At 37.5% G+C, this 25916-nt stretch overlaps 1 protein-coding gene across 2 annotated transcripts; it reads right to left on the bottom strand.

Moving 5' to 3' along the window:
- Positions 1 to 1550: 1550 nt before the first annotated feature.
- Positions 1551 to 25916, bottom strand: DDX52 (DExD-box helicase 52). 2 transcript variants are annotated; one of them, XM_055331821.1, is made up of 15 exons: positions 25820 to 25916; positions 24976 to 25171; positions 21966 to 22096; positions 20071 to 20256; positions 17580 to 17723; positions 16862 to 16973; positions 15912 to 15984; positions 15223 to 15426; positions 12481 to 12571; positions 9555 to 9677; positions 9167 to 9317; positions 8857 to 8932; positions 7299 to 7370; positions 6341 to 6433; positions 1551 to 3031 (listed from the first exon to the last, which is right to left on the bottom strand). In XM_055331821.1, the coding sequence occupies exons 1-15, from the start codon at positions 25904 to 25906 to the stop codon at positions 2974 to 2976; spliced, it is 1797 nt and encodes a 598-aa protein (XP_055187796.1). In that variant the 5' UTR covers positions 25907 to 25916; the 3' UTR covers positions 1551 to 2973. The 2 variants fall into 2 exon arrangements, with proteins under 2 accessions (XP_055187796.1, XP_055187804.1); XM_055331829.1 differs by having other exon boundaries at positions 24976 to 25137; positions 25820 to 25893.

Below are 25916 nucleotides of genomic sequence, written 5' to 3' on the forward strand. Positions count from 1 at the left end.
ATTCTTTTATTCTTTTTACTCCTAAAGACTAGGTGGATCCTGAACGGTCCTTTGATAGCTTAACAGCGCTGACCAGTGATCACCAGTCTCCACTTTTTCCCCAAGAAAGCGGGGGCTTCCTTTTGGTACCCACCCCAGCAGATGGAAGGTTTTTAAATTTTAATTTAGTAAAAGCAGCCTGGAGCAAATAAACCCAGCCCATATATAAAACCTTCAACGCATACCATTCTTGTGTTTGGCTCTACCAACATGCCATCCAATTATCCCTGCTTTTCCTATACTTGCAAGCAGGGGCAAAACGGTGTTTGGAAAGCAGTTCATCACTCTGAACCTATCTGGATATACATGTATAAATTATATATATATATATATATATATATAATATATAATAATTATATATAAAATGTGGGCCTTTTTATTTTTTCCCTTATTCGAACTGTAAGTAAAATACAAAAATCCAGCGTAAACTTTTTCAAGCCTTCAAGCAAAGTTTGATTAGCAAGTAGTGGGTTAATTATAATCAGCTTTATCTTTCATTATTGCCCCAGGGCTTTTACAGGGAAACCATTTGTAGTAAGTTATCCTTTATTGGGCACACATCACTAGTCAGGAACCTTACTGAATTTTTTCGAATCCTCAGTGTCCGTAATTATTAGTATTGGCATTTTGCAGATGAGAAAAGCAAGTTTAAAAGAAGTTGTAACTTATCTAGGTCATACAACTGCAAAGCAGCAGGACCAGGATTCAAACTCAGGGGTTTTACATAAAAGTCTTGCTCATTTCACTAGCGTGGCTATTCGATTATCACGTATTCTTTTCCTAATAGTCTATTAATTTCATTTTTCCTCTTCTTTAGGTGAAACTGAAATTTGTGTAGTATATACTCTCAACTAATAGAAAGGTGCTAAATTTGGTATTGATCCATGGACAGTTAATACTGATTTATATAGCTACTATTATTTAAAGATGAGTAGTTTACACAGGAGAAAACACTAAAAAGGGGAAATAAAGTCAAATGAAGAGAGTATGTCAAGGAGCATAGAAGGCATGAGATCTTGTTTCTGCCAGGATACTTTGCTCTCCTTTGCCTGTGGATGCCTATATCTGCTAGCCTCAGCACAGGAGGTCAGCCTTCCATGACGTTAGATGCCATCCTCTGATGCTTCAGCACTTTGGCCTTATGTCTCACAACGCATTTGCCACTATTTGTTCCTTTACACCCATCAGTACACTCTAAGGGCACAAACTGTTATTAAGCCTTATATTTCTAACCAAATATATCATGTTTGTTTAAGGAATATTTGGCAGTAATTTATAACATGTCAGGCACAGAGCTAGGCATTTCCAAAATTGAGACAAAGTTAGTATTACCCCCAATTTCAAACATAAAAAAAGAGAAGCTCTGAGAAATTAAAGAACCTATTCAAAGTCATACAGGTGGCAATCGGTGGCACCATCACAACTACCTCCTGGATATAGACTCAAGGATCTGTTTGCAAGGACAAAGAAAAATCACGTTTATACATATTTTGTGTACTTTTTTTTTTTTTAAAGACTTTATTTATTCATGAAAGACACAGAGAGAGGCAGAGGGAGAAGCAGGCTCCATGCAGGAAGCCCGATGTGGGACTCGATCCCGGGACTCCAGGACAATGCCCCGGGCCAAAGGCTGATGCTCAACCGCTGAGCCACCCAGGCATCCCATATTTTGTGTACCTTATAGCAAATGGTCTCCATTTACATAAATTCTGAAGATGAACAATTTATCTCATTTAAAATATTCAAGTTGGAGTCTATCTGTCCTGACATTAGAATAAAAGGCTGAGAATAAAGGAAATTAATAAGTTTAATTCAAATGCTGCTGAGATAAGATTATTTACATTATAGTATTGTAGTAATATTGATAATAACTACCATTCATGTCAGGCACCATTCTAAGTTTCTTACATGTATGAAGTCAATTTTTTATTCCAACTGTATAAAACTAGCAACTAAGAAAAATCTGCTAATAGTGAATAGACTCCATCACTGTATAATCTTAATTCTTTACATCTGGCAGAGACCTGTTTAATAAATGGATGCAGGGCCATAAAGTCTTTGGAAAGACAAGCTGTAAGAGAATGCAGCCACAGGTCTATCAAGTAACAGGAACATTCTTCCTTATCAGGATAAAGTGTTTATCAGTTTTCTAGCAAAGTCATTTTGAATGGAAAGAGACAGGGAAGAGCATGATTAGATGACGGAAAATGGAAGTAAGAAAGGGAGAGGCTGACCATAATCTTGTAATTGCAACATTATGACAGGTAAGGTACGAGCTGTCCAGTGAAGTATAAGGATATTTAATATAGACCAAAGAATTTAAAATCCTAGGGAACCTGAATAACCAGCCACAGAGGAGGCTTTTTGTTGTGGCTCATACCACAAAAGGTCACCAACAAATTAAGAAATAGTAAAGAGAACAATAGATCTCTTCTTGGTAGACAGCCTGTGCTGCTTCTTGTTCATCCAAAAAAAAAAAGGTGAGGGTGGTGCGATGATGGGTGGTGGTGGTGAAAAGGGGCATGCAATCTCAAGGCTTTATTTTGAAATTTGGTTCCAGATGCCTCTCCACAGCATACATCACACTTTCCTTCACACTGAAGGGAAAAATCCTTAAGAGTTCACCACATTTGGGTGTTGTTAATTTTAGCATAAGCTTGTGTTCTTCTATAAGAAGTATCTCTCTGGATTCACACCACAGAAATGTCAATGAATGTTATTTCCATTGTGTGACTGATCATTTAAAAGTTACCTACAAATCGAAATATGACATGATGCATTCATAGTTTAGGATTCTTTTTCATCAGTCCCACATTCTTGTAGTTATTTTCAAATGTTACAGGTGATTACAGGATTTAAAGTATTTCATGAAAACTACATTCTTGCTGGGGATCATAAAACTCCATTTCCGATAGTCTTTTAAAAAGTCTGTTTTTAACTTTTGTCTTCAAGAGTTACTTTCTTCTTGCTGTTCTGAGCAGTGACCTTTTTCCTGTGACAAGAAAATTAAAGAAAGTTGAATCCAAAATTCTAGATATATGACCTTTCTAAAACTCTGCCAGATTAATGAGCATTTTCCTGAAACCTACCATATAACCAAGTATATGAGGCACTAAGAACATAGGGATGCATTCGACCTGGTCTCTGCCCTTTAGGAAATCAGAATTACTTGAATGAGACAGAAACATACCAGTAAAGGACACTATAACGTAATATCAATGATGGAGACCGACTCTGACATTACTAATAATAAGAGTTCACATTGATTAAGTGCTAGATCCTGTAATCAGATAATCTTCCTAAGTTATGAACAAAGAAGATTCTACTATTACCCTCATTTTAACAGATGAGGAAAATGAGGCAGAGTGGCTGAATAACTTGCTGATCATCACACGCTGATAATAAATGTTTTGTTTTTTTTTAAAGATTTTATTTATTTATTCATGAGAATACACAGAGAGGAGAGACAGAGAGAGAGGCAGAGACACAGGCAGAGGGAGAAGCAGGCTCCATGCAGGGAGCCTGACATAGGACTTGATCCTGGGTCTCCAGGATCATGCCCTGGGCTGTAGGCGGCGCTAAACTGCTGAGCTGCCCTGATAATAAATGTTAGACACAAACCCTGACAGTCTGATTTTAGAGTCTGATGAATGCCATCAATTAAGTTAACAGAGGAAAAGGAAAAATATTGGGAGAAAATAATCAATGTTTGCATTCTATAGGTTAGTAATGCAAAGTTCCTGGATGTGTACTAACTTATTTAATCCTCAACCAACCTTGAATAGCAGAGTGGCCGTGATTTACATACTTCTTTCCATCATACAAAGGGGTATGTGACTTGTCCAAAGTCACACAGGAAAAGGTGGTATTAGAGCCAATTCTTCTGACTTCAAGTCTAATTTTTCCCACCACTCTACCAGGTTGAGTTTGTAATGCCTGAGATGAAGTCCACTAGGCAACAGGGTTCAGGTTTATATGGAAAACTGGGCCTGGAGATACGGACTTCAGAGTTCTCAGCAAGTTGTGGGTAGAACATTTAAAGGAACATATACGGTAAAAAAAGGCAAGCTGGAGTCAGATCAGGTGTTTACATTCTCTATTGAGAAGGATGGCTTTTAGATATGAAGACAATGGAGACAACCACAGCACCGTAAGCGGTGAGATGAAGGGACAAGATTTATACCAAGAGTCCCCATCGTCTCAGTGCAGCTTGAAGTATAAACACAAGTATAAATGCTACAAACTTGTAAAAACAACAAAGCATAATTCTTTAAAATATTAAAGTAACTTATTAAAATTCAACATAACCACCATTTTGATACTATAGTTGATTTCTTTTTGTTAAAACTTTCATCAGCTGCTGCTCAGTGCCTAGAGATTACATTTTTTTTTAAAGATTTTATTTATTTATTCATGAGAGACACAGAGAGAGAGGCAGAGACATAGGCAGGAGAAGCAGGCTCCCTTTGGGAAGCCCAAAGCAGGACTCAATCCCAGGACCCTGGGATCACGACTTGAGCCAAAGGCAGACGCTCAACCACTGAGCCACCCAGGCATCCCGAGATTACATTTCTTTTTTTTTTTTTTTCAAACTTTTTTTTTTTTATTTATGATAGTCACAGAGAGAGAGAGAGAGAGAGGCAGAGACACAGGCAGAGGGAGAAGCAGGCTCCATGCACTGGGAGCCTGACGTGGGATTCGATCCTGGGCCTCCAGGATCGCGCCCTGGGCCAAAGGCAGGCGCCAAACCGCTGTGCCACCCTGGGATCCCCCGAGATTACATTTCTAATTCTAGTTTTCTTTAAAAATAAATTTTCTAACGATTTATTTATTTATTTATTTGAGAAAGAGTGAGAAAGTGGGGGACGACGACAGGGGACTAAACATGGACAGGGAAAGGGAGAAGCAGGCTCCCTGCAGAGTAGGACCCTGGGATCATGACCTATGCAGAAGGCATATACTTAACCAACTGAGCCACCCAGGCACCCCTAATTCTAGCTTTAAGATCACCCAAAGAATAAGGTTCTGATGCATACACAACAGTTCTGAAACAACCCATTAGAAGAAAAAGTGTAGTGAGAAAGATCAGGTGACGAAGGTAGTCAAGTAGGGTGACCATCTCTCCGATCCACTGGCTTAAGTATCAGCCAGGAACTGTTACCACAAAAAATTAAAATAAAAAAATGTATTAAGAACAAACAAAAATGAGTATGTACAGGCGCAATTAAAAGGATTTAAGCTTTCAAATGATACGTTTGTAAGTTTGTAGCATTTATTCTTTCCAAGCTATTACAACTTAAACTTTGGGACACTGTGTACATGTTGTATACTTGAACGAAACATTACTTCTCAGTCAATACAAAATGTCAAGTAAGACTCTTGTTCCAACTTAGAAGGAAAGCTCATGCCAGTTTTCATGTCTTTGTTCACCTTGTCCCTTCCATATGCCTAAATTTTACCTGTCCTTAAAGATAGTTCTACCTCCTTGAAGCTTTTTGTAACTATACCAATTCATACTATTTTGTCTCTAAACTTCTATCTTATTTAAAAATTATTCTCTAATGTTTTTTCATGTGTACTAATCTCCTTTCCACAACTCTAGGATAGGGGTCTCATTTTAGATTCATTCACACACCAAGCACCTGGCAGATGAAAAGGTACTTGGTAAATGCCTACATTTTATACATATTATATGTGAACTAGTACCATATGGTAGAATTTGAAAAGTGTCATTTTCCTTAAATAGCGTAACAAGTAATACTGGTTAGCATGGTTTTAATTACCCCTATCAAAAGATAGTCCTATGTGTATGCTAAAAAATCAATGCTGTAACATCCTCATAAAACTCAGCTGAACTACTATAAATTTACTCAAGTCATTCCTGTTAGAGGTATTACAATGTGCTTCAGCATAAGTCTAAGATTACACTGAAATCCTGCTTTGTGGAAGGGAGCTTCAGGGAAGATTCCATCAATGGGAGTCAACAACCCTCACTGCTTCAGCAGTATGTCTTCGTGTAGGCTATGCAGAAGTGGTGGGCAGTGCAATTCTAATTCAAAGTGAACTGAAATCATTCTTTCAAAGATGGAAAACCCCAGATCAATAATATACAGATACAGAAAAATTCCCAGATTGAATCAACCAAGTTCCCAAATCACAGGCAACCTGAAATATATTACTTTTATTACATTCTATAACAGACTGAACCTATCAATTCTACCTCAAAAAAGCTTATCCTAAGCAGAAACAATGCCTACTATAAGACAGAGTTGAACAGTCACTTTTCTCATCATATGCTTACCGTTTATTCTTAGCTTTTTCTAAGAAATATTTTGGAGTTGTACTAATGCTCTCCCTTTCCAATGGCTTCTTAATCATCTTTTTCTTTTGTTTGCTGAAAGTTATAGAGAAAAGAATGAAATTCAGTAGAACTTAAAGAGCTAAAGCTAAATAAAACCAGTTTTGATTCTTGACCACAAAATTCACTTCTTTTTTTTTTTTTTAACAAAATTCACTTTTTAATTCACTTATGGTTTGTGGTGACACTATATCCACTTTTACAGATTTTATTTATTTATTCATGAGAAACACAGAGAGCAGAGGGAGAAGCAGGCTCTCTACAGGGAGCCCGATGCGGGACTCAATCCCTGGACCCCGGGATCATGCCCTGAGCCAAAGGCAGAGACGCTCAACCACTGAGCTACCCAGGCGTCCCACTATATCCACTTTAAAATGCTAAATCACCTAATACAATTTAGAAAGATAACTCAAAAGGATGATAAATTTAATCAATTTTGAAAAAGGCACTGATGCTGATTAAAATAGGTCCTGTGTCACATTTACATCCTCTGCCAATAAGCATTAAAATTTGATTTGGAGCAATTAACTGTTTTATCAGTTTTATGAACTAAAATCAATTCTAAGAGTATTTTACTTACATTTAATAACTTAAAAAATCTGAATACTTAACATCTGAAGAATGAAAAAACTGACAAGGAAAGAACATATTCATAGATATTTAAAAAGGAAAATTTTAGGATTTCTAAAAGTAGTAGTATTGCAACTGTAATTATAAGATTGTGAAAGCAAGAATGCACATTGTGGGGGACAGGGAGAGGGACGGAGAGAAGAAGGGAGGGAGGAAAGGGAAATGGGGGGGAGGGGGAGACGGGGGGGGGGGAGAGAGAGAGAGAGAGAGAGAGACAGACAGACAGACAGACAGAGAAGGAGAGGAGATCTAGGTAAATTCAAGATTGTACCTTAGTAGTTTTTGGAAACCTTTTATGTATTCTGGCACAGGACATCCAGCCTGCTGTATAACATTGGCAACGCTGAAAAGGAACCCATAAACTTAAATTTGTATTTGATCAAATGGATGTTTATGTACTTAAGCCCTCTGTACAGTTCAAGAGGAGTGAAAACTGCACACATATGAAAATAATCCAGTATAGTTTTCTGATATAAATTACCACCAGATATAAGTACACTGGATTGCTGAGAGACCTGTTTGGTGGACTAAAATCGATGCACTGATGAGTAATTTTAGCTAGCAGCTATTTCTCCTCAACATTGGTCAAGCCCTAAAGAGCTATTAACCATAACGTACTGACTGGAATTTATGAGATAATACTGCTTACTATGCACTTGGCATTGTCTTAGGCTTTTCATGTGGCTTTTTCTTTTCTTTTTTTTTTTTAATTTTTATTTATTTATGATAGTCACACAGAATGAGAGAGAGAGGCAGAGACATAGGCAGAGGGAGAAGCAGGCTCCACGCACCGGGAGCCCGACGTGGGATCCGATCCCGGGTCCCCAGGATCGCGCCCTGGGCCAAAGGCAGGCGCTAAACCGCTGCGCCACCCAGGGATCCCATCATGTGGCTTTTTCAATGCACACAACCACCCATTACCAATGAGATACTATCATTACCCCCTTGCCCTGATGGAAAACTGAGAGGCACAGTTATGTTGACATGGAGGTCACCAGATTCATATGCCTGGAGTTACCGAGATTTAGATGAATCTAGGCTATTGAAATAGATTCCCCTATACATGAACATGTAAGAGTCTGCTCAAAGTGTATCCGAGGCTGACAAAGCTAAGGTTCAGAAGGCACAAATCAGAATCTTTACCAAAAACTGATAAACAGATCAAAATACAAGCTGCCTTTGGCCAAAACTTAATTTCATTCATTAGAAATGTTAAGTGCTATCAATTATCATCAGTCTAAAATTACCATAGGCAGCGAAAATAAAGGAAACTCAGCTTTCCTATGATGATGGGCTAAGTTAAGATGCAAGATTCTACAAGTGTGTCATGTGTTACCCAGGCTTCAAAGAGCTACAACTGAATAATCCTGAAGTGTTACTGAAATAGTTTTTCCTAGACTAAATATAAAATTCCATCTGCCTCTAAGAGTAAAGGGAAGGATGCACCATGGTAAGAAATAATTCTGACTGGGCTGACATGACTCGGGGGTTTGCTTTATTCACTAATCCAAAAACTTCACTAATACATCGTGAGTAATATCAACCGATGGCTATGGGGAGAATCCTGAGAGTCTGAAATTTAACAATGAACATTCCATTATGAATATTTCCAAATTCTAATAATAGAAGGGCAAAACAAGGCCCTTTGATAATTTTTCCTTTGGTCTTGGCTAAAATCTGGTTGAATAATGCCCTAACAGTAATTGGGCCCTGGCCATTTTGCAATTACCTGTTAATTGTGTGTGCACACAAGAATAATGAAGTGGTTTTACTATCTTAATACTAAGTTATTTAAAAAAAAAAAAACTAAGTTATTTTTCCTAACTTACCTTCTTAATAATGGTTTATCATCTTCAGTGAAAAATGTAACAGCTTTTCCTTTATGCCCTGCTCTTCCAGTTCGACCTAAAAACAAAAAAACAAAACAAAACAAAACAAAAAAACCCCAAAAAACCCCATTAAAAAAACCACACTTTTCTGGGGAAAGGGAACTTCAAGATTCATATACAAGTCACTGGTTTTTCATTAAAATGAGCACTATAAAATGATTATGTTTGAAGGGAAGAGTAGGCACAAAACAGAGGAGTCGTGCCCGGGGGTGATGGGGACAGAAGGGTAGAAGCAGGAAAGAAAACTCACCTATCCTGTGGATATATTCCACTGAGCTGGTTGGAAAGTCATAGTTGATCACCAAGTTCACACCTTTAAAATCAATCCCTCTGGCTAGCAAGGCTGTACAAATAAGAACCCAGATTTTTCCAGCTCGGAAGCTGTGGACTGTGTTATCTCTCTGGTTAATAAAACACATGTTAAATGTTTTAGTATTACTCTAGGAACAGAAAACAAGTACTTCATAAATTTTATGCCAATATTTTAAAGTTTAGTAGTTCTACGCAACTGATAAATTATTGAATACTACATCTGAAACCAATGATGTATTTTATGTTGGCTAACTGAACTTCAGTAAAATTTAAAAAATAATAAAGTTTAGTAGTTTATTATTTTGAAAGTATACACTTGACTTTACCTGTTGCTGTGTTCTGTCTGCATGAATAACATCTACATTAATACCTTCATATATGAGCTCATGAAAAAGTTCTTTAGCCCTTTCAATGGACTGAACAAAAACAAGAACAGGGGGATTGAAACCCTAAAAGAAAGGTTAAAAAAAAAAGAAGGTAAAAATCAGCACACATAATCATGAATACAATCATAGTATTTCATATGATTTTAGTTCATAAAAGAACCCAGTTCAATTAAATGTACTTTTTATTGACAAATTTCTCAGATCAGTGGTCTAGATCTGCCTCCATCTTCTTCACCATCCATTCTCTACTCAACTTGAACTCTAATTTCCATCTTGCTAATTCCAACACTCATATCTAATTAATCCCCTTTACCTTTCTACAATGATAGATGCCCACTTCTTAGAACAATCATCTCTTGGCTTCTGTGCCTCAGAGATTTTTAAATTCTGCTAAAATGTAGTAACTGTTTTTTAAATTGTGGGTATTCCTCCAAAGCTTAGTCTTTGGTTCTCAGTTCTCTCAATATAGTCATTATCTTTTTTTTTTTTTTAAGATTTTATTTATTCATGAGAGACAGAGAGAGAGAGGGGCAGAGACAAAGGCAGAGGGAAAAGCAGGCTCCCCACAGGGAGCCTGATGTGGGACTTGATCCCCAAACTGGGATCACGCTCTAAGCCAAAGGCATACTCTCAACCACTGAGCCACCCTGGCGTCCCTAGTCATTATTTTATTATGTTAAATATAATCTCAGTTATTACCTGCCCTAAGATGATTTTTACATTTCAAGCATCAAACCCCACCTATCTCTCAAACTAACTTTATTTTCAACTGCTCTATTAGGGCTTAACCTTTTTATTTTGTTTCGCAAACTCCCCTTTCAGAATTTAATGAAGCCATGAAGCTTTTTAATAGGCAACTACGCATTCACACAAAATCTAACATAAAACTTCAGAGTGTTCACAGACCTCCTAAAACTCATACATGGCTAGAAATCCGTGATGTATAATCTCTATGTATGTATCCATGTGAAAATCTTAAATTTCCTAGTGTCAAATGATACCTTTAAGAATATTAATGAAATGAATATACATGGCATCATGAGCCAAGCACTATTCCAAGTACTACGTTTATACTAAAACAATTCTGAAAGAGACAATATTATTTCTATTTTACAGATGAGGAGGCTGCAAGGTTATTTTGCCTAAAGCTAATTCCAATCCAGGTAGTCTAGCTCCAAAGTTCAAGCTCTTAACCACCTCTGTAGTCATTAGGTTGCAAACTTTCACCCTCCAACTACTCTTAATGTTCCACCACTGAGACTATCACCCTCATTTATTTCCTCCTCATTCTTTTTTTCTTTTTTTAAAGATTTTATTTATTTATTTAAGAGACACACACAGAGAGAGAGAGAGAGAGAGAGGGAGACAGAGAGTGGCAGAGACACAGGCAGAGGAAGAAGCAGGCTCCATGCAGGGAGCCTGACGTGGGACTCGATCCCAGGTCTCCAGGATCAGGCCCTGGGCCGAAGGCAGCACTAAACCACTGAGCCACCCGGGCTGCCCTTCCTCCTCATTTCTAACCAGCCTAATTTAACAACCCACTGATTTGTCTTTACTTTCAGTCTCTTGCCATTACATTTTATATACCACTGTTTAAGTAGTTTTCTTTAAAATTCTTCAAAATGGGGCAGCCCCGGTGGCTCAGCGGTTTAGCACTGCCTGCAGCCTGGGGTGTGATCGATCCTGGAGACCCAGGATTGAGTCCCAGGTTGGGCTTCCTGAATGGAGCTTGCTTCTCTATCTGCCTGTGTCTCTGCCTCTCTCTCTCTCTCTCTCTCTGTGTCTCTCATGAATGAATAAATAAAATCTTTAAAAAATCAATAATAAAATTCTTCAAAATGTCCAGTGCTTTCTCTTAATGTGACCCCAATTTTCCTGTCCAACCTGATCTTTAATTCTCACCATAAACTCTTTGCCTTAGATAGATAACTCCTTTATGAGTCTCCAAACCCACTGTGTTCACCTCCACTGCTTAGACTTTACTCCAACTGCTCCTCCAACCATCAACTACCCTTGCCCTTTTATCTCACAGGTTCTTCCAAGGCCCAGATTAGTAGCATTTCCTCCATAAGGCTTTCCCCAATCAATTCAAGTCTCCCTGTTAGCCCCAATATGACTATATGGATGCTTAAGAAAAACACTCTATAGCCTTTTATGACACTTTACTGCAAACTATCTTACACAAGTCTATTTCTTTTATCCCCTAAAAAAAGACTAAATTCAGAGTACCTGAGTGGCTCACTGGTTGAGCGTCTGCCTTTAGCTCAGGTCGTGATCCCAGGGTCCTGGGATCAAGTCCACATCAGGGTCCCCACAGGGAGGCTGCTTCTCCCTCTGCCTACGTCTCTACCTCTCTCTCTGTGTCTCTCATGAATAAATAAATAAAATCTTTTAAAAAAGATAAATTCTAGGGACATGGCTTAGGATGTCTATTTGTTTTATTTTCCCCTGCCCTAAGTCCTTATAGTTAACTTTTTAATTATGGCTTCTACTCAATATTTACTGAAGGAATAAAAAACAGAAAGCTACATCCAGTGTCCCACTTATTCTACAATGCTCCTAGAGTTCTGTAAGAAACTAGCAGAGGAATGTGGGGGAAATAAAGGGAGCACTACAGATGTAGACGTGAAAAAAGGAGGCTTTTAGGACATCAGGTAGGTCTTTTCTTAGCCCACCCTCAGCTGGGAACAGAAAACATGTATTCTGAATGGTGAGCCTCCCTGCCTGCGACAACAGTTGACTCAATGTGCTTAAGAAATTACTACTGGATTACTAAATATGAGATAGGAATAGTGCTCAGTCTCCTATCAGTCATGTAAGATTCTGATGAACTTTACCACAGTTCAAGAAGACAGTCCAAATATACCTTTTTAACAAGTTCTCTCATGGCCAGAAGTTTCCCAGTCTCAGACCCAACAAAGAGAAGCTCTTGTTCTATGGTCTCTACTGCAGAATTCCTGAAAAGAAAACATACTTTGCAGATTGCAAAAGCCAAATTTTGCTTTCCCCTCCAAATTCCAAATAAATAAAAAAATTTACACATAACCCTAACAGAATCAATTTTTCCACTGTCAACATAAGCATTTAACTATTTATACTTTAATTTGAAGACAAAGTTATTTATTTTAAAGTTTAAAGATTTTATTCACAAGACACAGAGAGAGAGGCACAGACACAGGCAGAGGGAGAAGGAGGCTCCATTCCATGCAGGGAGCCTGACGCAGGACTCAATCCTGGGTCCCCAGGACCACACCCTGGGCTGAAGGCAGCGCTAAACCACTGAGCCACCCGGGCTGCTCTATTTTAAAGTTTGATTTTATTTAAGTAATCTCTACACCCAATGTAGGGCTCAAACTCATGATCCTGAGATCAAGTCGCATACTCTTCCGACTGAGCCAGCCAAATACCCCAGAGCTATTTTTATTATTTATTTATTTAAATTTCATTTATTTGACAGAGAGAGAGAGAGAGTATGCACGTGTATGAGCATGGGGGTGGGGGGAGCAAAGGGAAAGGGACAAGCAGATCTGTGTGGAGACTGACTTGGGGCTCAAATCCACAACACTGAGACTGCGACTCAAGCTGAAACCAAGAACCAGATGCCCCTCAAAGTTATTTTTACATATTTTATTCTAATTATAAAAATGTTATCTAAAAATTCTGAAAAATACAGAAAACTGTAAATAGTAAAACAAAATTGCCCAAAATTCTACCATTTTAGAATAAATTATGACATTTTATTGTAGTCTAATCATAAATTTTCACGTATTTACTTACAAAAAAATTCTAAAAATAAAATTACTGGATAAAATGAGAACATTTTTAAGGTTATTATAGGTCTGAGCTTTTTTCTTAATGATTACCAAGTTTTTTATAGATAGCTGGGGGTTAAGGCTTTATAAACACTAATAAGATGCTGTAGTACATTACACTGCATCATAAATACTTTTTCCTTTCTGTTGTCTGCCTTTAAAATTAGATTTATGGTGTATTTGTTCTTTTTTTTAATATATAGAAGTTTTAAGTTTAAAGTAGACAGTGTTCTTTATTGTTCCATTTGGCTTCTTTTTTACTTAGTATGATATTTTTTTTTTAAAGATTTTATTTATTTATCCATGAAAGAGAGAGAGAGAGAGAGAGAGAGGCAGGCAGAAACACAGGCAGAGGGAGAAACAGGTTCCATGCAGGGAGCCCAAAGCAGAACTCAAACCCGGGACCCCAGGATCACGCCTTGAGCCAAAGGCAGGTGCCAAACCACTGAGCCACCCAGGGATCCCTTTAGTATGGTATTTTAAGCACTTTTTCAAATAGCTTATCATGTATTTATCATACTTATACATATTTTACTTATCATATACATATACTTATCATATACTTATCATTTCGTGGGTTGCATAGTATTCTATTCCATGGCTATAATTTCTTAAAACATTTTCCTACTAGTGCATTCATTTAGTATAAAATGCTCCCCCAAATACTTTTTAAAAGGAATTATAAACCAAGTGGCTCAGTAACATTAGCTTCTTCCTCTATGGTCCTACTTAAGCCATCAAAGAAACTAAATCCTCTGGGTGGCTATAGAGCTCATGTCATACTTTGCAGATGGATGGGAAAAGAAATCAACTGAAAATATGATGACAGAAATACTAGTATGACAATTTCCCTTTGGATTATTCTTTTTTTAGTATTATTATTATTTTTTTAAGATTTATTTATTTATTAATGAGAGACACAGACCGAGAGAGAGAGGCAGAGACACAGGCAGAGGGAGAAGCAGGCTCTTTGCAGGAAGCCCGATGCGGGACTCGATCCTGGATCCCGGGATCACGACCTGAGCCAAAGGCAGGCGCCCAACTGCTGAGCCACCCAGGCATCCCTCCCTTTGGATTATTCTAAAACAGAAAATCCTTGGGGCACCTGGGAGACTTAGTTAAGTGTCCAACTCTCAATTTTGGCTCAAGTCATGATCTTAGGGTTGTAAGATCGATGCCCATGTCAGGCACTGTGGTGGGTGTGGAGCCTGCTTATGACTCTCTCTCCCTCTCTCTCGCCCCCTCCCCATCACCTTTCTCTCTCCCTCTCTAAAAAAATAAAATAAATAAAATAAAATAAAATAAAATAAAATAAAATAAATAAAATAAAATATAAATAAATAAATATAAAAAATATAAAATAAAATAATAAAATAAAATAAAATAATTAAATTAAAATAAAAAAATAAAAAAATAATAGAATAGAATAGAATAGAATAGAATAGAATAGAATAGAATAGAAAATCCTTGGGACTCCTGGGTTGCTCAGCGGTTGAGCATCTGCCTTCAGCTCGGGGCATGATCCCAGAGTCCCAGGATCGTGTCCTGCATTGGGCTCCCTGCATGGAGCTTGCTTCTCTCTCTCCCTAGTCTCTGCCTCTCTCTGTGTCTCTCATGAATAAATAAATAAAATCTTAAAGAAAAAAAAAAAAAAGAAAATCCTTAATCAATCTTGGCTTTAAAGAATACATATCATTCAGTAAAACTTTCCCTGTGATTAATCTAAAGCCAAACAACCTACCTCCGAAGACTTGTATTTAAAAAAAAATCAGTGGGATAAAGAGAAGACCAATTACCTTGCTCCAATGGATACAGTAATGACATTGTCCAGGTTGAGTTTGCACCACTGCTCAACATCATATGCAAAAGTTGCACTGAACATAGCTCTTCTGACCTTATGGGATGTGCAGGCCAGGAAAATGGAAGCCAGCTGGTCTCTGAACCCAGTTTTGCCATCTTCAAACAGTTTGTCTGATTCATCTACTACCAGCCACTCAACACTAAGAAATAACAAAACAATTTGTGGGTATTGAACTGGAAGATCCAAGACACTTCATTAAACTGTGTGGACACATGAAGAAGTCAAACCATTATGCTACTTCTCAGATCCACACAGACTAGAAAAAGGTAAAAGAAAAATCAGCCAGAAAAAGGCAAAAACAAGACAAATATAATGTTCTATTCCTTCAGCCTCAAAGAGATGAGTTTCCATTAGTAATAGAGCTTCACATCAACCTTAAAAACTCCATCACCATTGCTGAAAGAAGTGAAAACATCTAGCAAAGTTCCATACTAACTGCTTATCAGAATTTGTAACTTTCTTCCAGACCAGATGGTTACTTTCCTATGAGTTTAATGAAAATCATTATTCTCAGCACCAACACTCACTGAAAGTTGGCAGAGAGCTATAATACAAGTAGTCAAGAACAAAATAGAATCAACTAAATGAAAACACACATAAAAGAGATTAAAGTATTATCTGTACCTTGTTAAATCTATTCCTGGAGGATCCTGCTTTAATAAATAGATTAGTCGATTTGGAGTAGTCACAAGAATATCTATAGGAAAAACAAATGGTACAAATTGCAAAAGCAAAATTCATCTCTCTTAAACTAGGGAATTAAACCTCCTGAATTCCAGTGAAAACCTGAAGGCGGGGAGGAGGGGGAGGTTATATTTGCTATCCTACTATACCAACCCCACAAAAATTCTTTCTTATTAGTAAGCTAATATATATTTTTTAATCCACCACAGCACAAACTACTATATGCTTACTCTTCATTTATTATGTTTGCTCTGCCTTCTCAACTTCAAAGAGGCAAGAACACTATAATCCGAAAGTGCTATTTTCAAATATTTAGTTTTGTTTTTCAGGAAAATCCTTTCTTTAAGTGAAATTTTACTCAGAAGCTCAAGATGAAAGACAGATAAAAGCTGATTTTTTGACTGATATAAATAAGGGTAGCAATGTAAGCCATTCTTATCTGCAGAGTATTTCCATCGCAGATTTAAAAGTTAATAGTATAACACAAGGTTTCTCAGCCTTAGCACTACTGCCATTTTGGTCCAGGTAACATTTTATTGTAGGAGATGGTCTTGTGCATTAATAGGATGCTTAATGCATCCCTGGCTTCTACCTACCATAAGTTAGTAGCACCCCAGTTTTGACAACTTAAAATGTTTCCAGATATTGCCAAATGTCCCTGGAGTAGAAGGTGGGGGGAAGGGGAGGGGGCAAAACTGCCTATGGATGAGAATCACTGGTATATATTTACATAAGTATCGAGTGGGAGTGAACACATCTCTTTAGTTTCTGTAAAAACCAAACTAACGGCATATATGACTACACTTTTAAGAACTCTTAGGTGGCAGTTAAGGATATATGTAATTTGCAAATCCCTTACATGCTCTATAGCTTAAGCATGAATCCCTTACCAAACTTCTTTGATGATTTAGGTCCAAATTTCTTGGCTGCCACTGCCGCTTTGTGGATCATGTGTATCCTGAATCCTGTTCCCTCAGAGATTTTTACTAACTCTCTGTGAATCTAAAATGGAAAATGACAAAAATATTAGCTGCTAAGATACTTAGATATGATGTATAGTCTTGTTTACACCATTAAAATAAGCCCATTACCAACTCACGAACAACTGAAATTAAACTCATAATAATATGTGCATTAACCAGGAATCTCAGCACTTTGCTACCTGCTACATACTGTTTATGGAACACAGTGCTATTATAAACTATCTCATGCTTGGTATGTATTTTTTATTAAGTACATTGGAAGGGTGGAGTAGGTCAGTGTATAGTTTTTCTTTCTCAAAACTGAGATGAGGTTTCATTTTTCTAGGTGAGAAAAACACATTTTAGAGAAGGACTATATATTCTAGTAGCCTCAACTTAAAAGATCTCAGAGCATTTACCAAAGAAACATCATTAATATGTAAACCATTGTTTTAGAAAATTATAAAAGACTCAAAAAGTTTGCCCACATGCACTAAGATAGAGCACAGGGTGCAGCACTGTACCGAATATTTGCGCATGCCAAAAGACATGGGCCTTACTCTTTTTGAGACCTTTGTATTACTTTCAAATAAGAAATGACTGAAGCAAACACCAAATACATGCTTTTTAAAGCTACAAGTCACACCTGGTTCGCAAGTTCTCGTGTTGGTGATATAATCAGAGCTCTGAAGCCTTTATTTGTGGGTTGTTTTAGTTGCATCAAAATGGGAATACTAAAAGCCAAAGTCTTTCCAGATCCAGTAGGAGCAGAAGCCAGAAGTTCTCGACCCTAAAAACAAGGTATATTAAGTATAAGGTAAGTACATAAACTTTTGAGATCCTGGTCAAGTAATATAACCAGCCATAGAAATAACATATAAAATAATCATAATGAATGCAATCATTCATATTCCCACTGCCTGTCTTTTTCCATATCTGCCTTTCTAATATCATCTACCCCTGCCACCAGTGCCCCAGTGGAGTTTCTGAGCATTGCCACCAAACACCATTTGACCTGGGTAAAGAATATGGATAACTAAAATCCAAAGATAATTCAACACTTCAGGTAATTCCAATATTCCAATTTTTCTTCCCCACCAAACTCTTTTATCAAAGCAAAATCATAAAACCAACTTTTCCCTCAAAATTTGCACTGCTCAATCCCTAGGGATGGTTTTAATAAGTAACACAATGGCTGAAGATAAGAAATAAAAAGTAGCAATAACCAAAGTGACAGTAATTTACAGGAGACAGTCTTCAAAAAGTCACTATGATTTTTAGAGCTTTAAGCTGAAGTTGTAAGCAAATTTACTATAATGTGGGGAAGCAACATCATTCAAATATATTCTCACTTCATTTCCCAAAGAAAACAAAAATGACTAGTATGGATGAAAAAGTAACTCCTATCCTTTGGCTACCAGAACCAAAGGTCATCTTGGCTACAAGGGGAGAAAAGTCAGCTCTCATTGGTGCGTGTGCGCGCGCACGCGCGCACACACACACACACACACACACACTCAGAAAAATTTAATTTCTCAAACTCTAAGTTTTTTTTTTGTTTACTTTCCATTTTATTCACATTTCATGGATTATTACACTTCCTCAAAAACTAATACAAACTGAGATTACATTGTCTGACAATTCAAGTATTTTAGTTTTAGAAAACAATTTCCTATGTAAAATAGAAAGCAAACAACTTATCTGATTGCTAAGTTTTACATCTGTAACGATCGCGTCTGCGTCAAGCAGAGTCCGTAGTCCTAACCATGATTGCCTCTGGCCAAGAACGTCCCGGTGCCGAGAGCGGGACTGGACGGGCTCCTCGCGGTCCCCTACCAGAACCGCAGGACACACCAGTTTCTACTACAGATTCTCACTTCCAGAATGAGAACGATTACCCAAGGGTTTGGGAGCGAGCCATTCGGTTTGCAAAGCCTTCAAAATGCACTGTGCTTGCATTCTGACTTCAGACATCGAAGAACTGACTGATGCTCAGAAGCAGACATGTTTCACTCTTAAAATGAAACCAAAAAGGCTTTCTCAGTGAGAACTTGTTCTGCACTCGGATAGTAAGATGGGATTTTCTCCCCCTACCCCAGAACAGGTACATTCTTTTTCTCAAACTCTAAGTTAACCCATGACTCTATCGGCAGTAGATAAACAAACTGTGGTTATTTTCAAACAAGAGAATACTACTCATTGACAAACTCTACTGATAAATGCAACATGGATCTCAAAAGCAATATGCAGAGTGAAAAAAACCGGAAATTGAAAAATAAATAATAGCTGATACCATTTATATGACATTCTAGAAAAGGCAAAACTAATACATGGCAAAAGAAATCAGAACAGCAGTTCCCTCTGGGCAGGGGTGAGGTGAGGACTGAATGGCACAAGAGAACTTTCTGGTGTGACAGAAATGTTACACATCTCTGTTGGGGGGATGGTTATATAGGGCATGCATTATTGAAATTCACTGAACTGTGAACTTAAACTATGCATTTTATTGTATATAAAAATAACTGAGGGGGAAAAAAGGTCAGGCTATGTACAATAATTCTATATTTCTGAAATAGTTCCTGGGAATAATAAACTAAATCATGGATGAATAAACAGAACAGAGTCCCTATCCTCAGAGGGTTTATATTCTAGTAAAGTGTAAAAGGTAAACACAATATACAATAGGGTAAAGTGTAAGATAAATGCTGCAAGAAAAAGAATGCACTAGGGATCCCTGGGTGGCGCAGCGGTTTGGCGCCTGCCTTTGGCCCAGGGTGCGATCCTGGAGACCCGGGATCGAGTCCCACGTCGGGCTCCCGGTGCATGGAGCCTGCTTCTCCCTCTGCCTGTGTCTCTGCCTCTCTCTCTCTCTCTGTGTGACTATCATAAAAAAAAAGAAAAAAAATGCACTAAATACCTTGGAGAACTGATGGTAGAGGAAAGAATGTTGGCAAAAGGAAAAGATCACATCTAATTGCAGTGATATGGAGGCACAGGCAGTTCAGATGACCTTAAAAGCAAAGGGAGGACTTCAACAGGGGAAGATAAGGTGGAAGGAAGACTTCAAAAACATGGAAGAGAATGAGATAACACACAGAGGAAGGAATGTTAGAGGCATTCTAGACCTTCACACTCACATGCAGCATAACTGGAATGGCTTGCATTTGGATTGGTGTAGGAGTTTGGAAGCCTGCATCTAGAATGTTCTGAAGCAGTCGAGAATTGATTTTATATTCCTGGTCAAGTTGCTGAAATGTAGCAATAGGGTCAGGAAGATCAGTTCCTTGGACATGAATTTTGTGTTTATTCCGGAAGAAGTTTATCTGAAAAGTGAAATTAAAGGGGTTACCATAGATATGGTCATATATATTGCCAGATGTTATAAAACAGCAGTAACAGTTTCTAGGACAAGGGTTAGTTACACATGAAATTTTTTGGTTAAATTTCAAGCCCTAAAGGATACAGATATTCGATATACTTTATGCCCTTTTATAGACAGAAGACCTTCATAAGGTCTTCATAAAACTTATCTATCCACTTTCTTCATATTAATGTGTATCATGAGTAATATATTATTCATATTAATGTGCTACCAAGATAATCATAACTTGTAATTTATATAACCTTATAGAAGGAAGACACTGAATCCATCTAGTATTTTATTTATATGGTACTTAGCACACAAATGCCAATATTTTTTTATGATTTACTCTAAACTCTACTTATTAAAACTGAGGGCCAAAAGCAGAGTCAAGTAGTGTTGATTCGGTTTGTTTTCCCATTCTGTGATAGAGTGAGCGAAATTCTGGATTCAGTGTTGTTGAAGTGAGGTGAACAACACTACCTGCAATACAGCAGGTGTGCAGCAGACATGACAATGATTTATTCGTTGTTTCTTCTGTACTCTACTCCTCCTAATCCCAAGGTATAAAATAGGTTTCTTAAGAATTCTAACTCTTGGTGCACTTGGGTGGCTCAGTTGGTTAGTTAAGCATCCGCCTTTGGTTCAGGTCATGATCTCGGGATCCTGGGACATACCCGCATTGGGCGGGCTCCCTGTGCAGCAAGGAGTCTGCTTCTCCCTCTCCCTCTGCCCCTCCACTCTGCTTGTGCTCGCTTTCTTTCTCACAAAAATAAATAAAGAAAAGAATTCTAATTCTCAAATCCCTGTTGGAGGAAATCTTTCTAAACCAGTGAGCTTAATAAAGAGGAGAAAGGGGGTAAATTTTATGTTTATCAAAGGGGATATGAAATTTTAAAAACTTCATTCCAGGGATCCCTGGGTGGCGCAGCGGTTTGGCGCCTGCCTTTGGCCCAGGGCGCGATTCTGGAGACCCTGGATTGAATCCCACGTCGGGCTCCCGGTGCATGGAGCCTGCTTCTCCCTCTGCCTGTGTCTCTGCCTCTCTCTCTCTCTCTCTCTCTCTCTCTCTCTCTCTGTATGACTATCGTAAATAAAAAAAAAAATTAAAAAAAAAAACTTCATTCCAAATACGTTATCAATCTTGAAATCTGGACAGGAAAAAAATTACATAGTATACAGTACATGAGAACTGTAGGTATGTGTGTGTATACACACACACACACACACACACACACACACACACACACACACCTCTTGACCTGTTCAAGCTTCAAGATACTTTCAAGAATTTTAAATTTTAAAATTTCCAGCCATAGCACAAATAACTACTTTAAGTTTTCATTAAAGTAAAATCTAAACTAACATAATTAATCTTTTATCTTCAACAAAACTGTATTCACTTTTTTTTTCTTTTTTATGTATTTATTCATGAGAGACAGAGAGAGAGAGAGGCAGAGACACAGGCAGAGGGAGAAGCAGGCTCCACGCAGGGAGCCCAACATGGAATTCGATTCCGGGACCCCAGGATCACGACCTGAGCTGAAGGCAGCACTAAACCGCTGAGCCACCTAGGCTGCCCTGTATTCACTTTTACCAACAGAATAACCCAAAGACTAGGAAAAATTTACTAGGTCAGAAAAGCAACTGGGGCTAAGACATATTTCTAACCTTTTCTTTTCTGAGATTCTCCAACTTTCCTGAAGTTAGTTTATTTTCTCTTTTAATTTTTTTATCTTCAATCTTTGCTTCCACAGACGATGTCCACTGTATAGTAGAACCTTCTTCTTGAGAAATAATTTCTAAAATATATTTTAAAAAATAAAAAGATTTTTAAATCTAACATTCTTGAGTGTAGCCAACAGGCCAGTTTCACACTAAATAAAAGTAAAGTACTATCTAATACAATTAAAAAAAAGAAACTAATAGGTGGTATAAAAATTAGAAAAGGAGAGGCAAGTTCTCTGTTGGTAAAATCAGAGCTCTGAAGCTTATTCTCTTCCTTTTATTAGTTCTTTTAGCTGGGTAATATGTAGATGAGTATATACTTGCAAACAAATTAAATTGAAAATACTTATAAATGAGAGATTTCGATGAGGCAGACAGCTTTTCTAGATTCAACCAGTTAGAAAATATGATTAAAGAATAGCTCTCACTTATAATAGCAATGAATATGCACAGTATTTAAGGACTAGTCACTAATACAAAGATAGGAATTCTCACTAATTTATAACTAAAATTAGTTAAATGAAAAGTCATGACAGGATTGTTTTGGAAACCAGACTAGCTAACTTTAAAGTTCATGTGGCAAATTAAATATGTAAGAATAACCTTAAAAATTCTAAAAAGAGCAATAAGCAAGACCACTTCTGGTATTTCTTTTCAATTTTCTTTCACTGACTTACAAACTGAGGTACCACTGACATACAACAAATTGCATTTATTTCAAGTATACAATTTGAGGAGTTCTGACATAGTATACATCTCTTAAATCATCACCACATTCAAGTTTATTTCCATCACGACACAAAATTTCCTTGTGACCCCTTGTAATGCACTGCTCCATCTCTAAGCAACCACCTATCTGCTTTCTGTCACTGTAGATCAATTTGCTTTCTCTGGAATTTTATGTAACTGGAATCATGTAGTATGTACTAAATAAATTAGTATGACTTCTTTCACTCAAAATAGTTATTTTGAGATTCATCCCGTAGGAACATATCAATAGTTAACTTTTTATTTATAGGTAGTATTCCACTGTATGGATATATAAGTTGTTTATCCTTCACCTGAAGGACATTTGTGTCATTTCCAGTTTTTGGCTACTGAAAATAAAGCTGCTATGAACACCTGTGTAGAAGTCTTTGTGACGACACAGGTTTTCCTTTCTTTTAGGTAAATTCTTTGAGTGGAATAGGTGGCTCATATGGTAGGCATATGTCTAACTTTTTTTTAAAAAGTCAATTTCTACCCTAAAAGGCTACTGGAATTTTTTGCTTTGTTTTAAGATTTTATTTAATTATTTAAGAGAGACTCAGAGAGAGAGAGAGAGAGAGAGAGAGAGAGAGAGAGAGAGGCAGAGACATAGGCAGAGGGAGAAGCAGGCTCCATGCAGGGAGCCCGACGTGGGACTTAATCCCAGGATCCCAGGAACAAGACCTGAGCTGAAGGCAGACACTCAACCCCTGAGCAACCCAGGTGTCCCTGGCTACTGGAATTTTAACTGAGTTTGTTTCACTTTGATTCTATAGATCACCCTAGGGAGAGAATATTTAGTTGACCAATCAAAACATGGTATGCCACATCTCTCTGTACTATGCCACATATATGCTACCTATCTGTGTGTTTTTGGTTGCCCAACAGTTGACTCCTTTTCCCAAGTTTGCAGCAGGTCTTTTTTTTTAAACTAATCTTGGTAGGCTTTATCAAACTTCCTTGCTGTCAGGGAAATAAAATGTGTAACACTGTAACAGGAAAAGTGTGGAACAGAAGACAATACCCATAATACGTGGATTTGTCAAGTCAATTATAGAACATCCCTACAATGCGTAATGGCGCACTCTACTATGATTCAATGAACAAAGCAGTGGACTTCCTACTGATACAATGTTTCTGGTGGACAAGTCCAAAATACCTAAATTTAGAATAAACCTACTTGTTAGTTCTGAAATTCCATTTCTGAGAATTTATCAGATATACTCTCCATACACACAAAGATAAGCAAAATGGCATTTATCGCAACATTATAATAGCAAGAGTGAGAAAAACTAAATGTCCTTCACAAAGGAACTTGTTAAAATTGATTTTGGAATATACAGTGGGATATATTTTGTATTAAAATGAAAAAGGCAGTGTACTTCCTACTGATTCCAAATAGTCTCCAAGATATATATACATAGTATTTTTTAATTAAAGTGGAGGAGGTGGGAAGGTACAGAATAGAATAACATATACAGTATCCTATTATTCAGGTTTTCTAAGGGAGGTATAAATATAGTGACTAGATCAAATCTTTATAAAAATTCATAAGAAAATGATTAATAGCAGTTGCCCCTGGAGAAACAAGAGACTAGAAATAGTGGGAAGAAAATTTTCTTTTTACCACTGTAAAACTTTTAAAAACCAGGTGTAAATATTTACTTTATTGAGAAAGCTAAATGGCTAGGAAACTTAATAGAACAAAGAAAAAGATACATGTACAGGAGAAAAACCCTGTAAAAAATAGGCAAAGAGTCAGAACAGACAATTTGCAAATGCTAAGATGTAAATGTCCACTGGAACATATGAAAACATGCTCAACCAGTTATCAAGAGAATTTAAAAAAAAATTGTTTCATTCATTAGGTTGACAAAGAATTTAAGATCAATAGTATCTACCATTGACAAAGGTGTGGGAAGTAATTTTTAATTATCTGTTCAAAGAAAGAAATGTGCCTACCCTTTCAGCCAGTGATTCTACTTTTGGGATGTGAATTACAGAACAGGACCTGTACAAAAAGATATATATACAAGTACATATACAAACACAATATTCAGAATGGCAAATACTTGGAAACAACCTGAAAGCCATTAGCTAATGAATGACAGTATACGGTCGGATTTATAACCTTAAGCCTGTTATTATTTTTGTAACTGAAAAAAAAAAAAGTAATAAAGAGAAAGAAAAAGAACCAAGAACTAACCTGATATCATCTTCCTCTTTTTTTTGTTCTGCTCCCTCTTCCTTTCAGTTAGGCTCTCTTCTTTTTTCTCTTCATCTTGAAGCTCCTGATGAGTTCTTGATGCTCCGCACTCACCTGGGACAGACTTCTTGTTTCCAAAGAAGTCGAGTCCCTGCAGCACCTCTGAAGAATCAAAGTCATATTTTCTTTTTCCTACCTAAAATCCAAAAAATTTAAAATGCAATCTACTGACAGACTGACATTGCTTTCACCCAAGCACTACTGGCATTAAGGACGTGGGTCTAATAATTCCCCATCTTTTTTTTCCTTTTCACCAAGTATTTGTTGAGCTGACAGCTGTGTTTGGCAAATGGAATATAAGATGACAACTTTCCTGACCTCTGAACAGTAGTAATAATAATAGCAATTAACATCTATATGCTTACCAGCGCAACACCTATATGCTGTCAGGCAGATTTCTAAGCATGCTTATATAAATTAAATTACTTCATCCTTCAACGCTAAGGCGTAAATAGAGATATTACAGATGAAAAAAAAATTAAGGCATTAGGAGGTCAAATAACTTGCCTAAGGTCTCAAAAGGATTCTGTGCTTTGAATAAACTAAAGAGCGGAGGAGGGGAAGAGTTTCTGTGCTAAGCTCACCGTGGTCTACAAAGAATGTTAAGAGTTCACTCCGAAGGCAGAACTTGGCTAGGAGGTCTGAGCACGAGCCCGACGCAAAAAGAGGGAACATGCCCCGCCACCAGGCCACGGGCTCCCACCCCGCCCTCCTACCAGCCAGATCATTCTCGGGTTCCTGCGCCTGTCAGTTACTCCGGCTTCTGTTTCCCTCCGCACAATACCTGGAATCGCGCTGCATCCGCGGAGAAACGTCTCACATCGAATTTGGCTCCCACGCCCAGCCGGCGAAAGAGATCGTGAGCATCCATTTTCACCCAG

Source organism: Nyctereutes procyonoides, unplaced genomic scaffold (assembly GCF_905146905.1).
Source record: "Nyctereutes procyonoides isolate TBG_1078 unplaced genomic scaffold, NYPRO_anot_genome, whole genome shotgun sequence".
NCBI classification, from domain to species: Eukaryota; Metazoa; Chordata; class Mammalia; order Carnivora; family Canidae; genus Nyctereutes; species Nyctereutes procyonoides.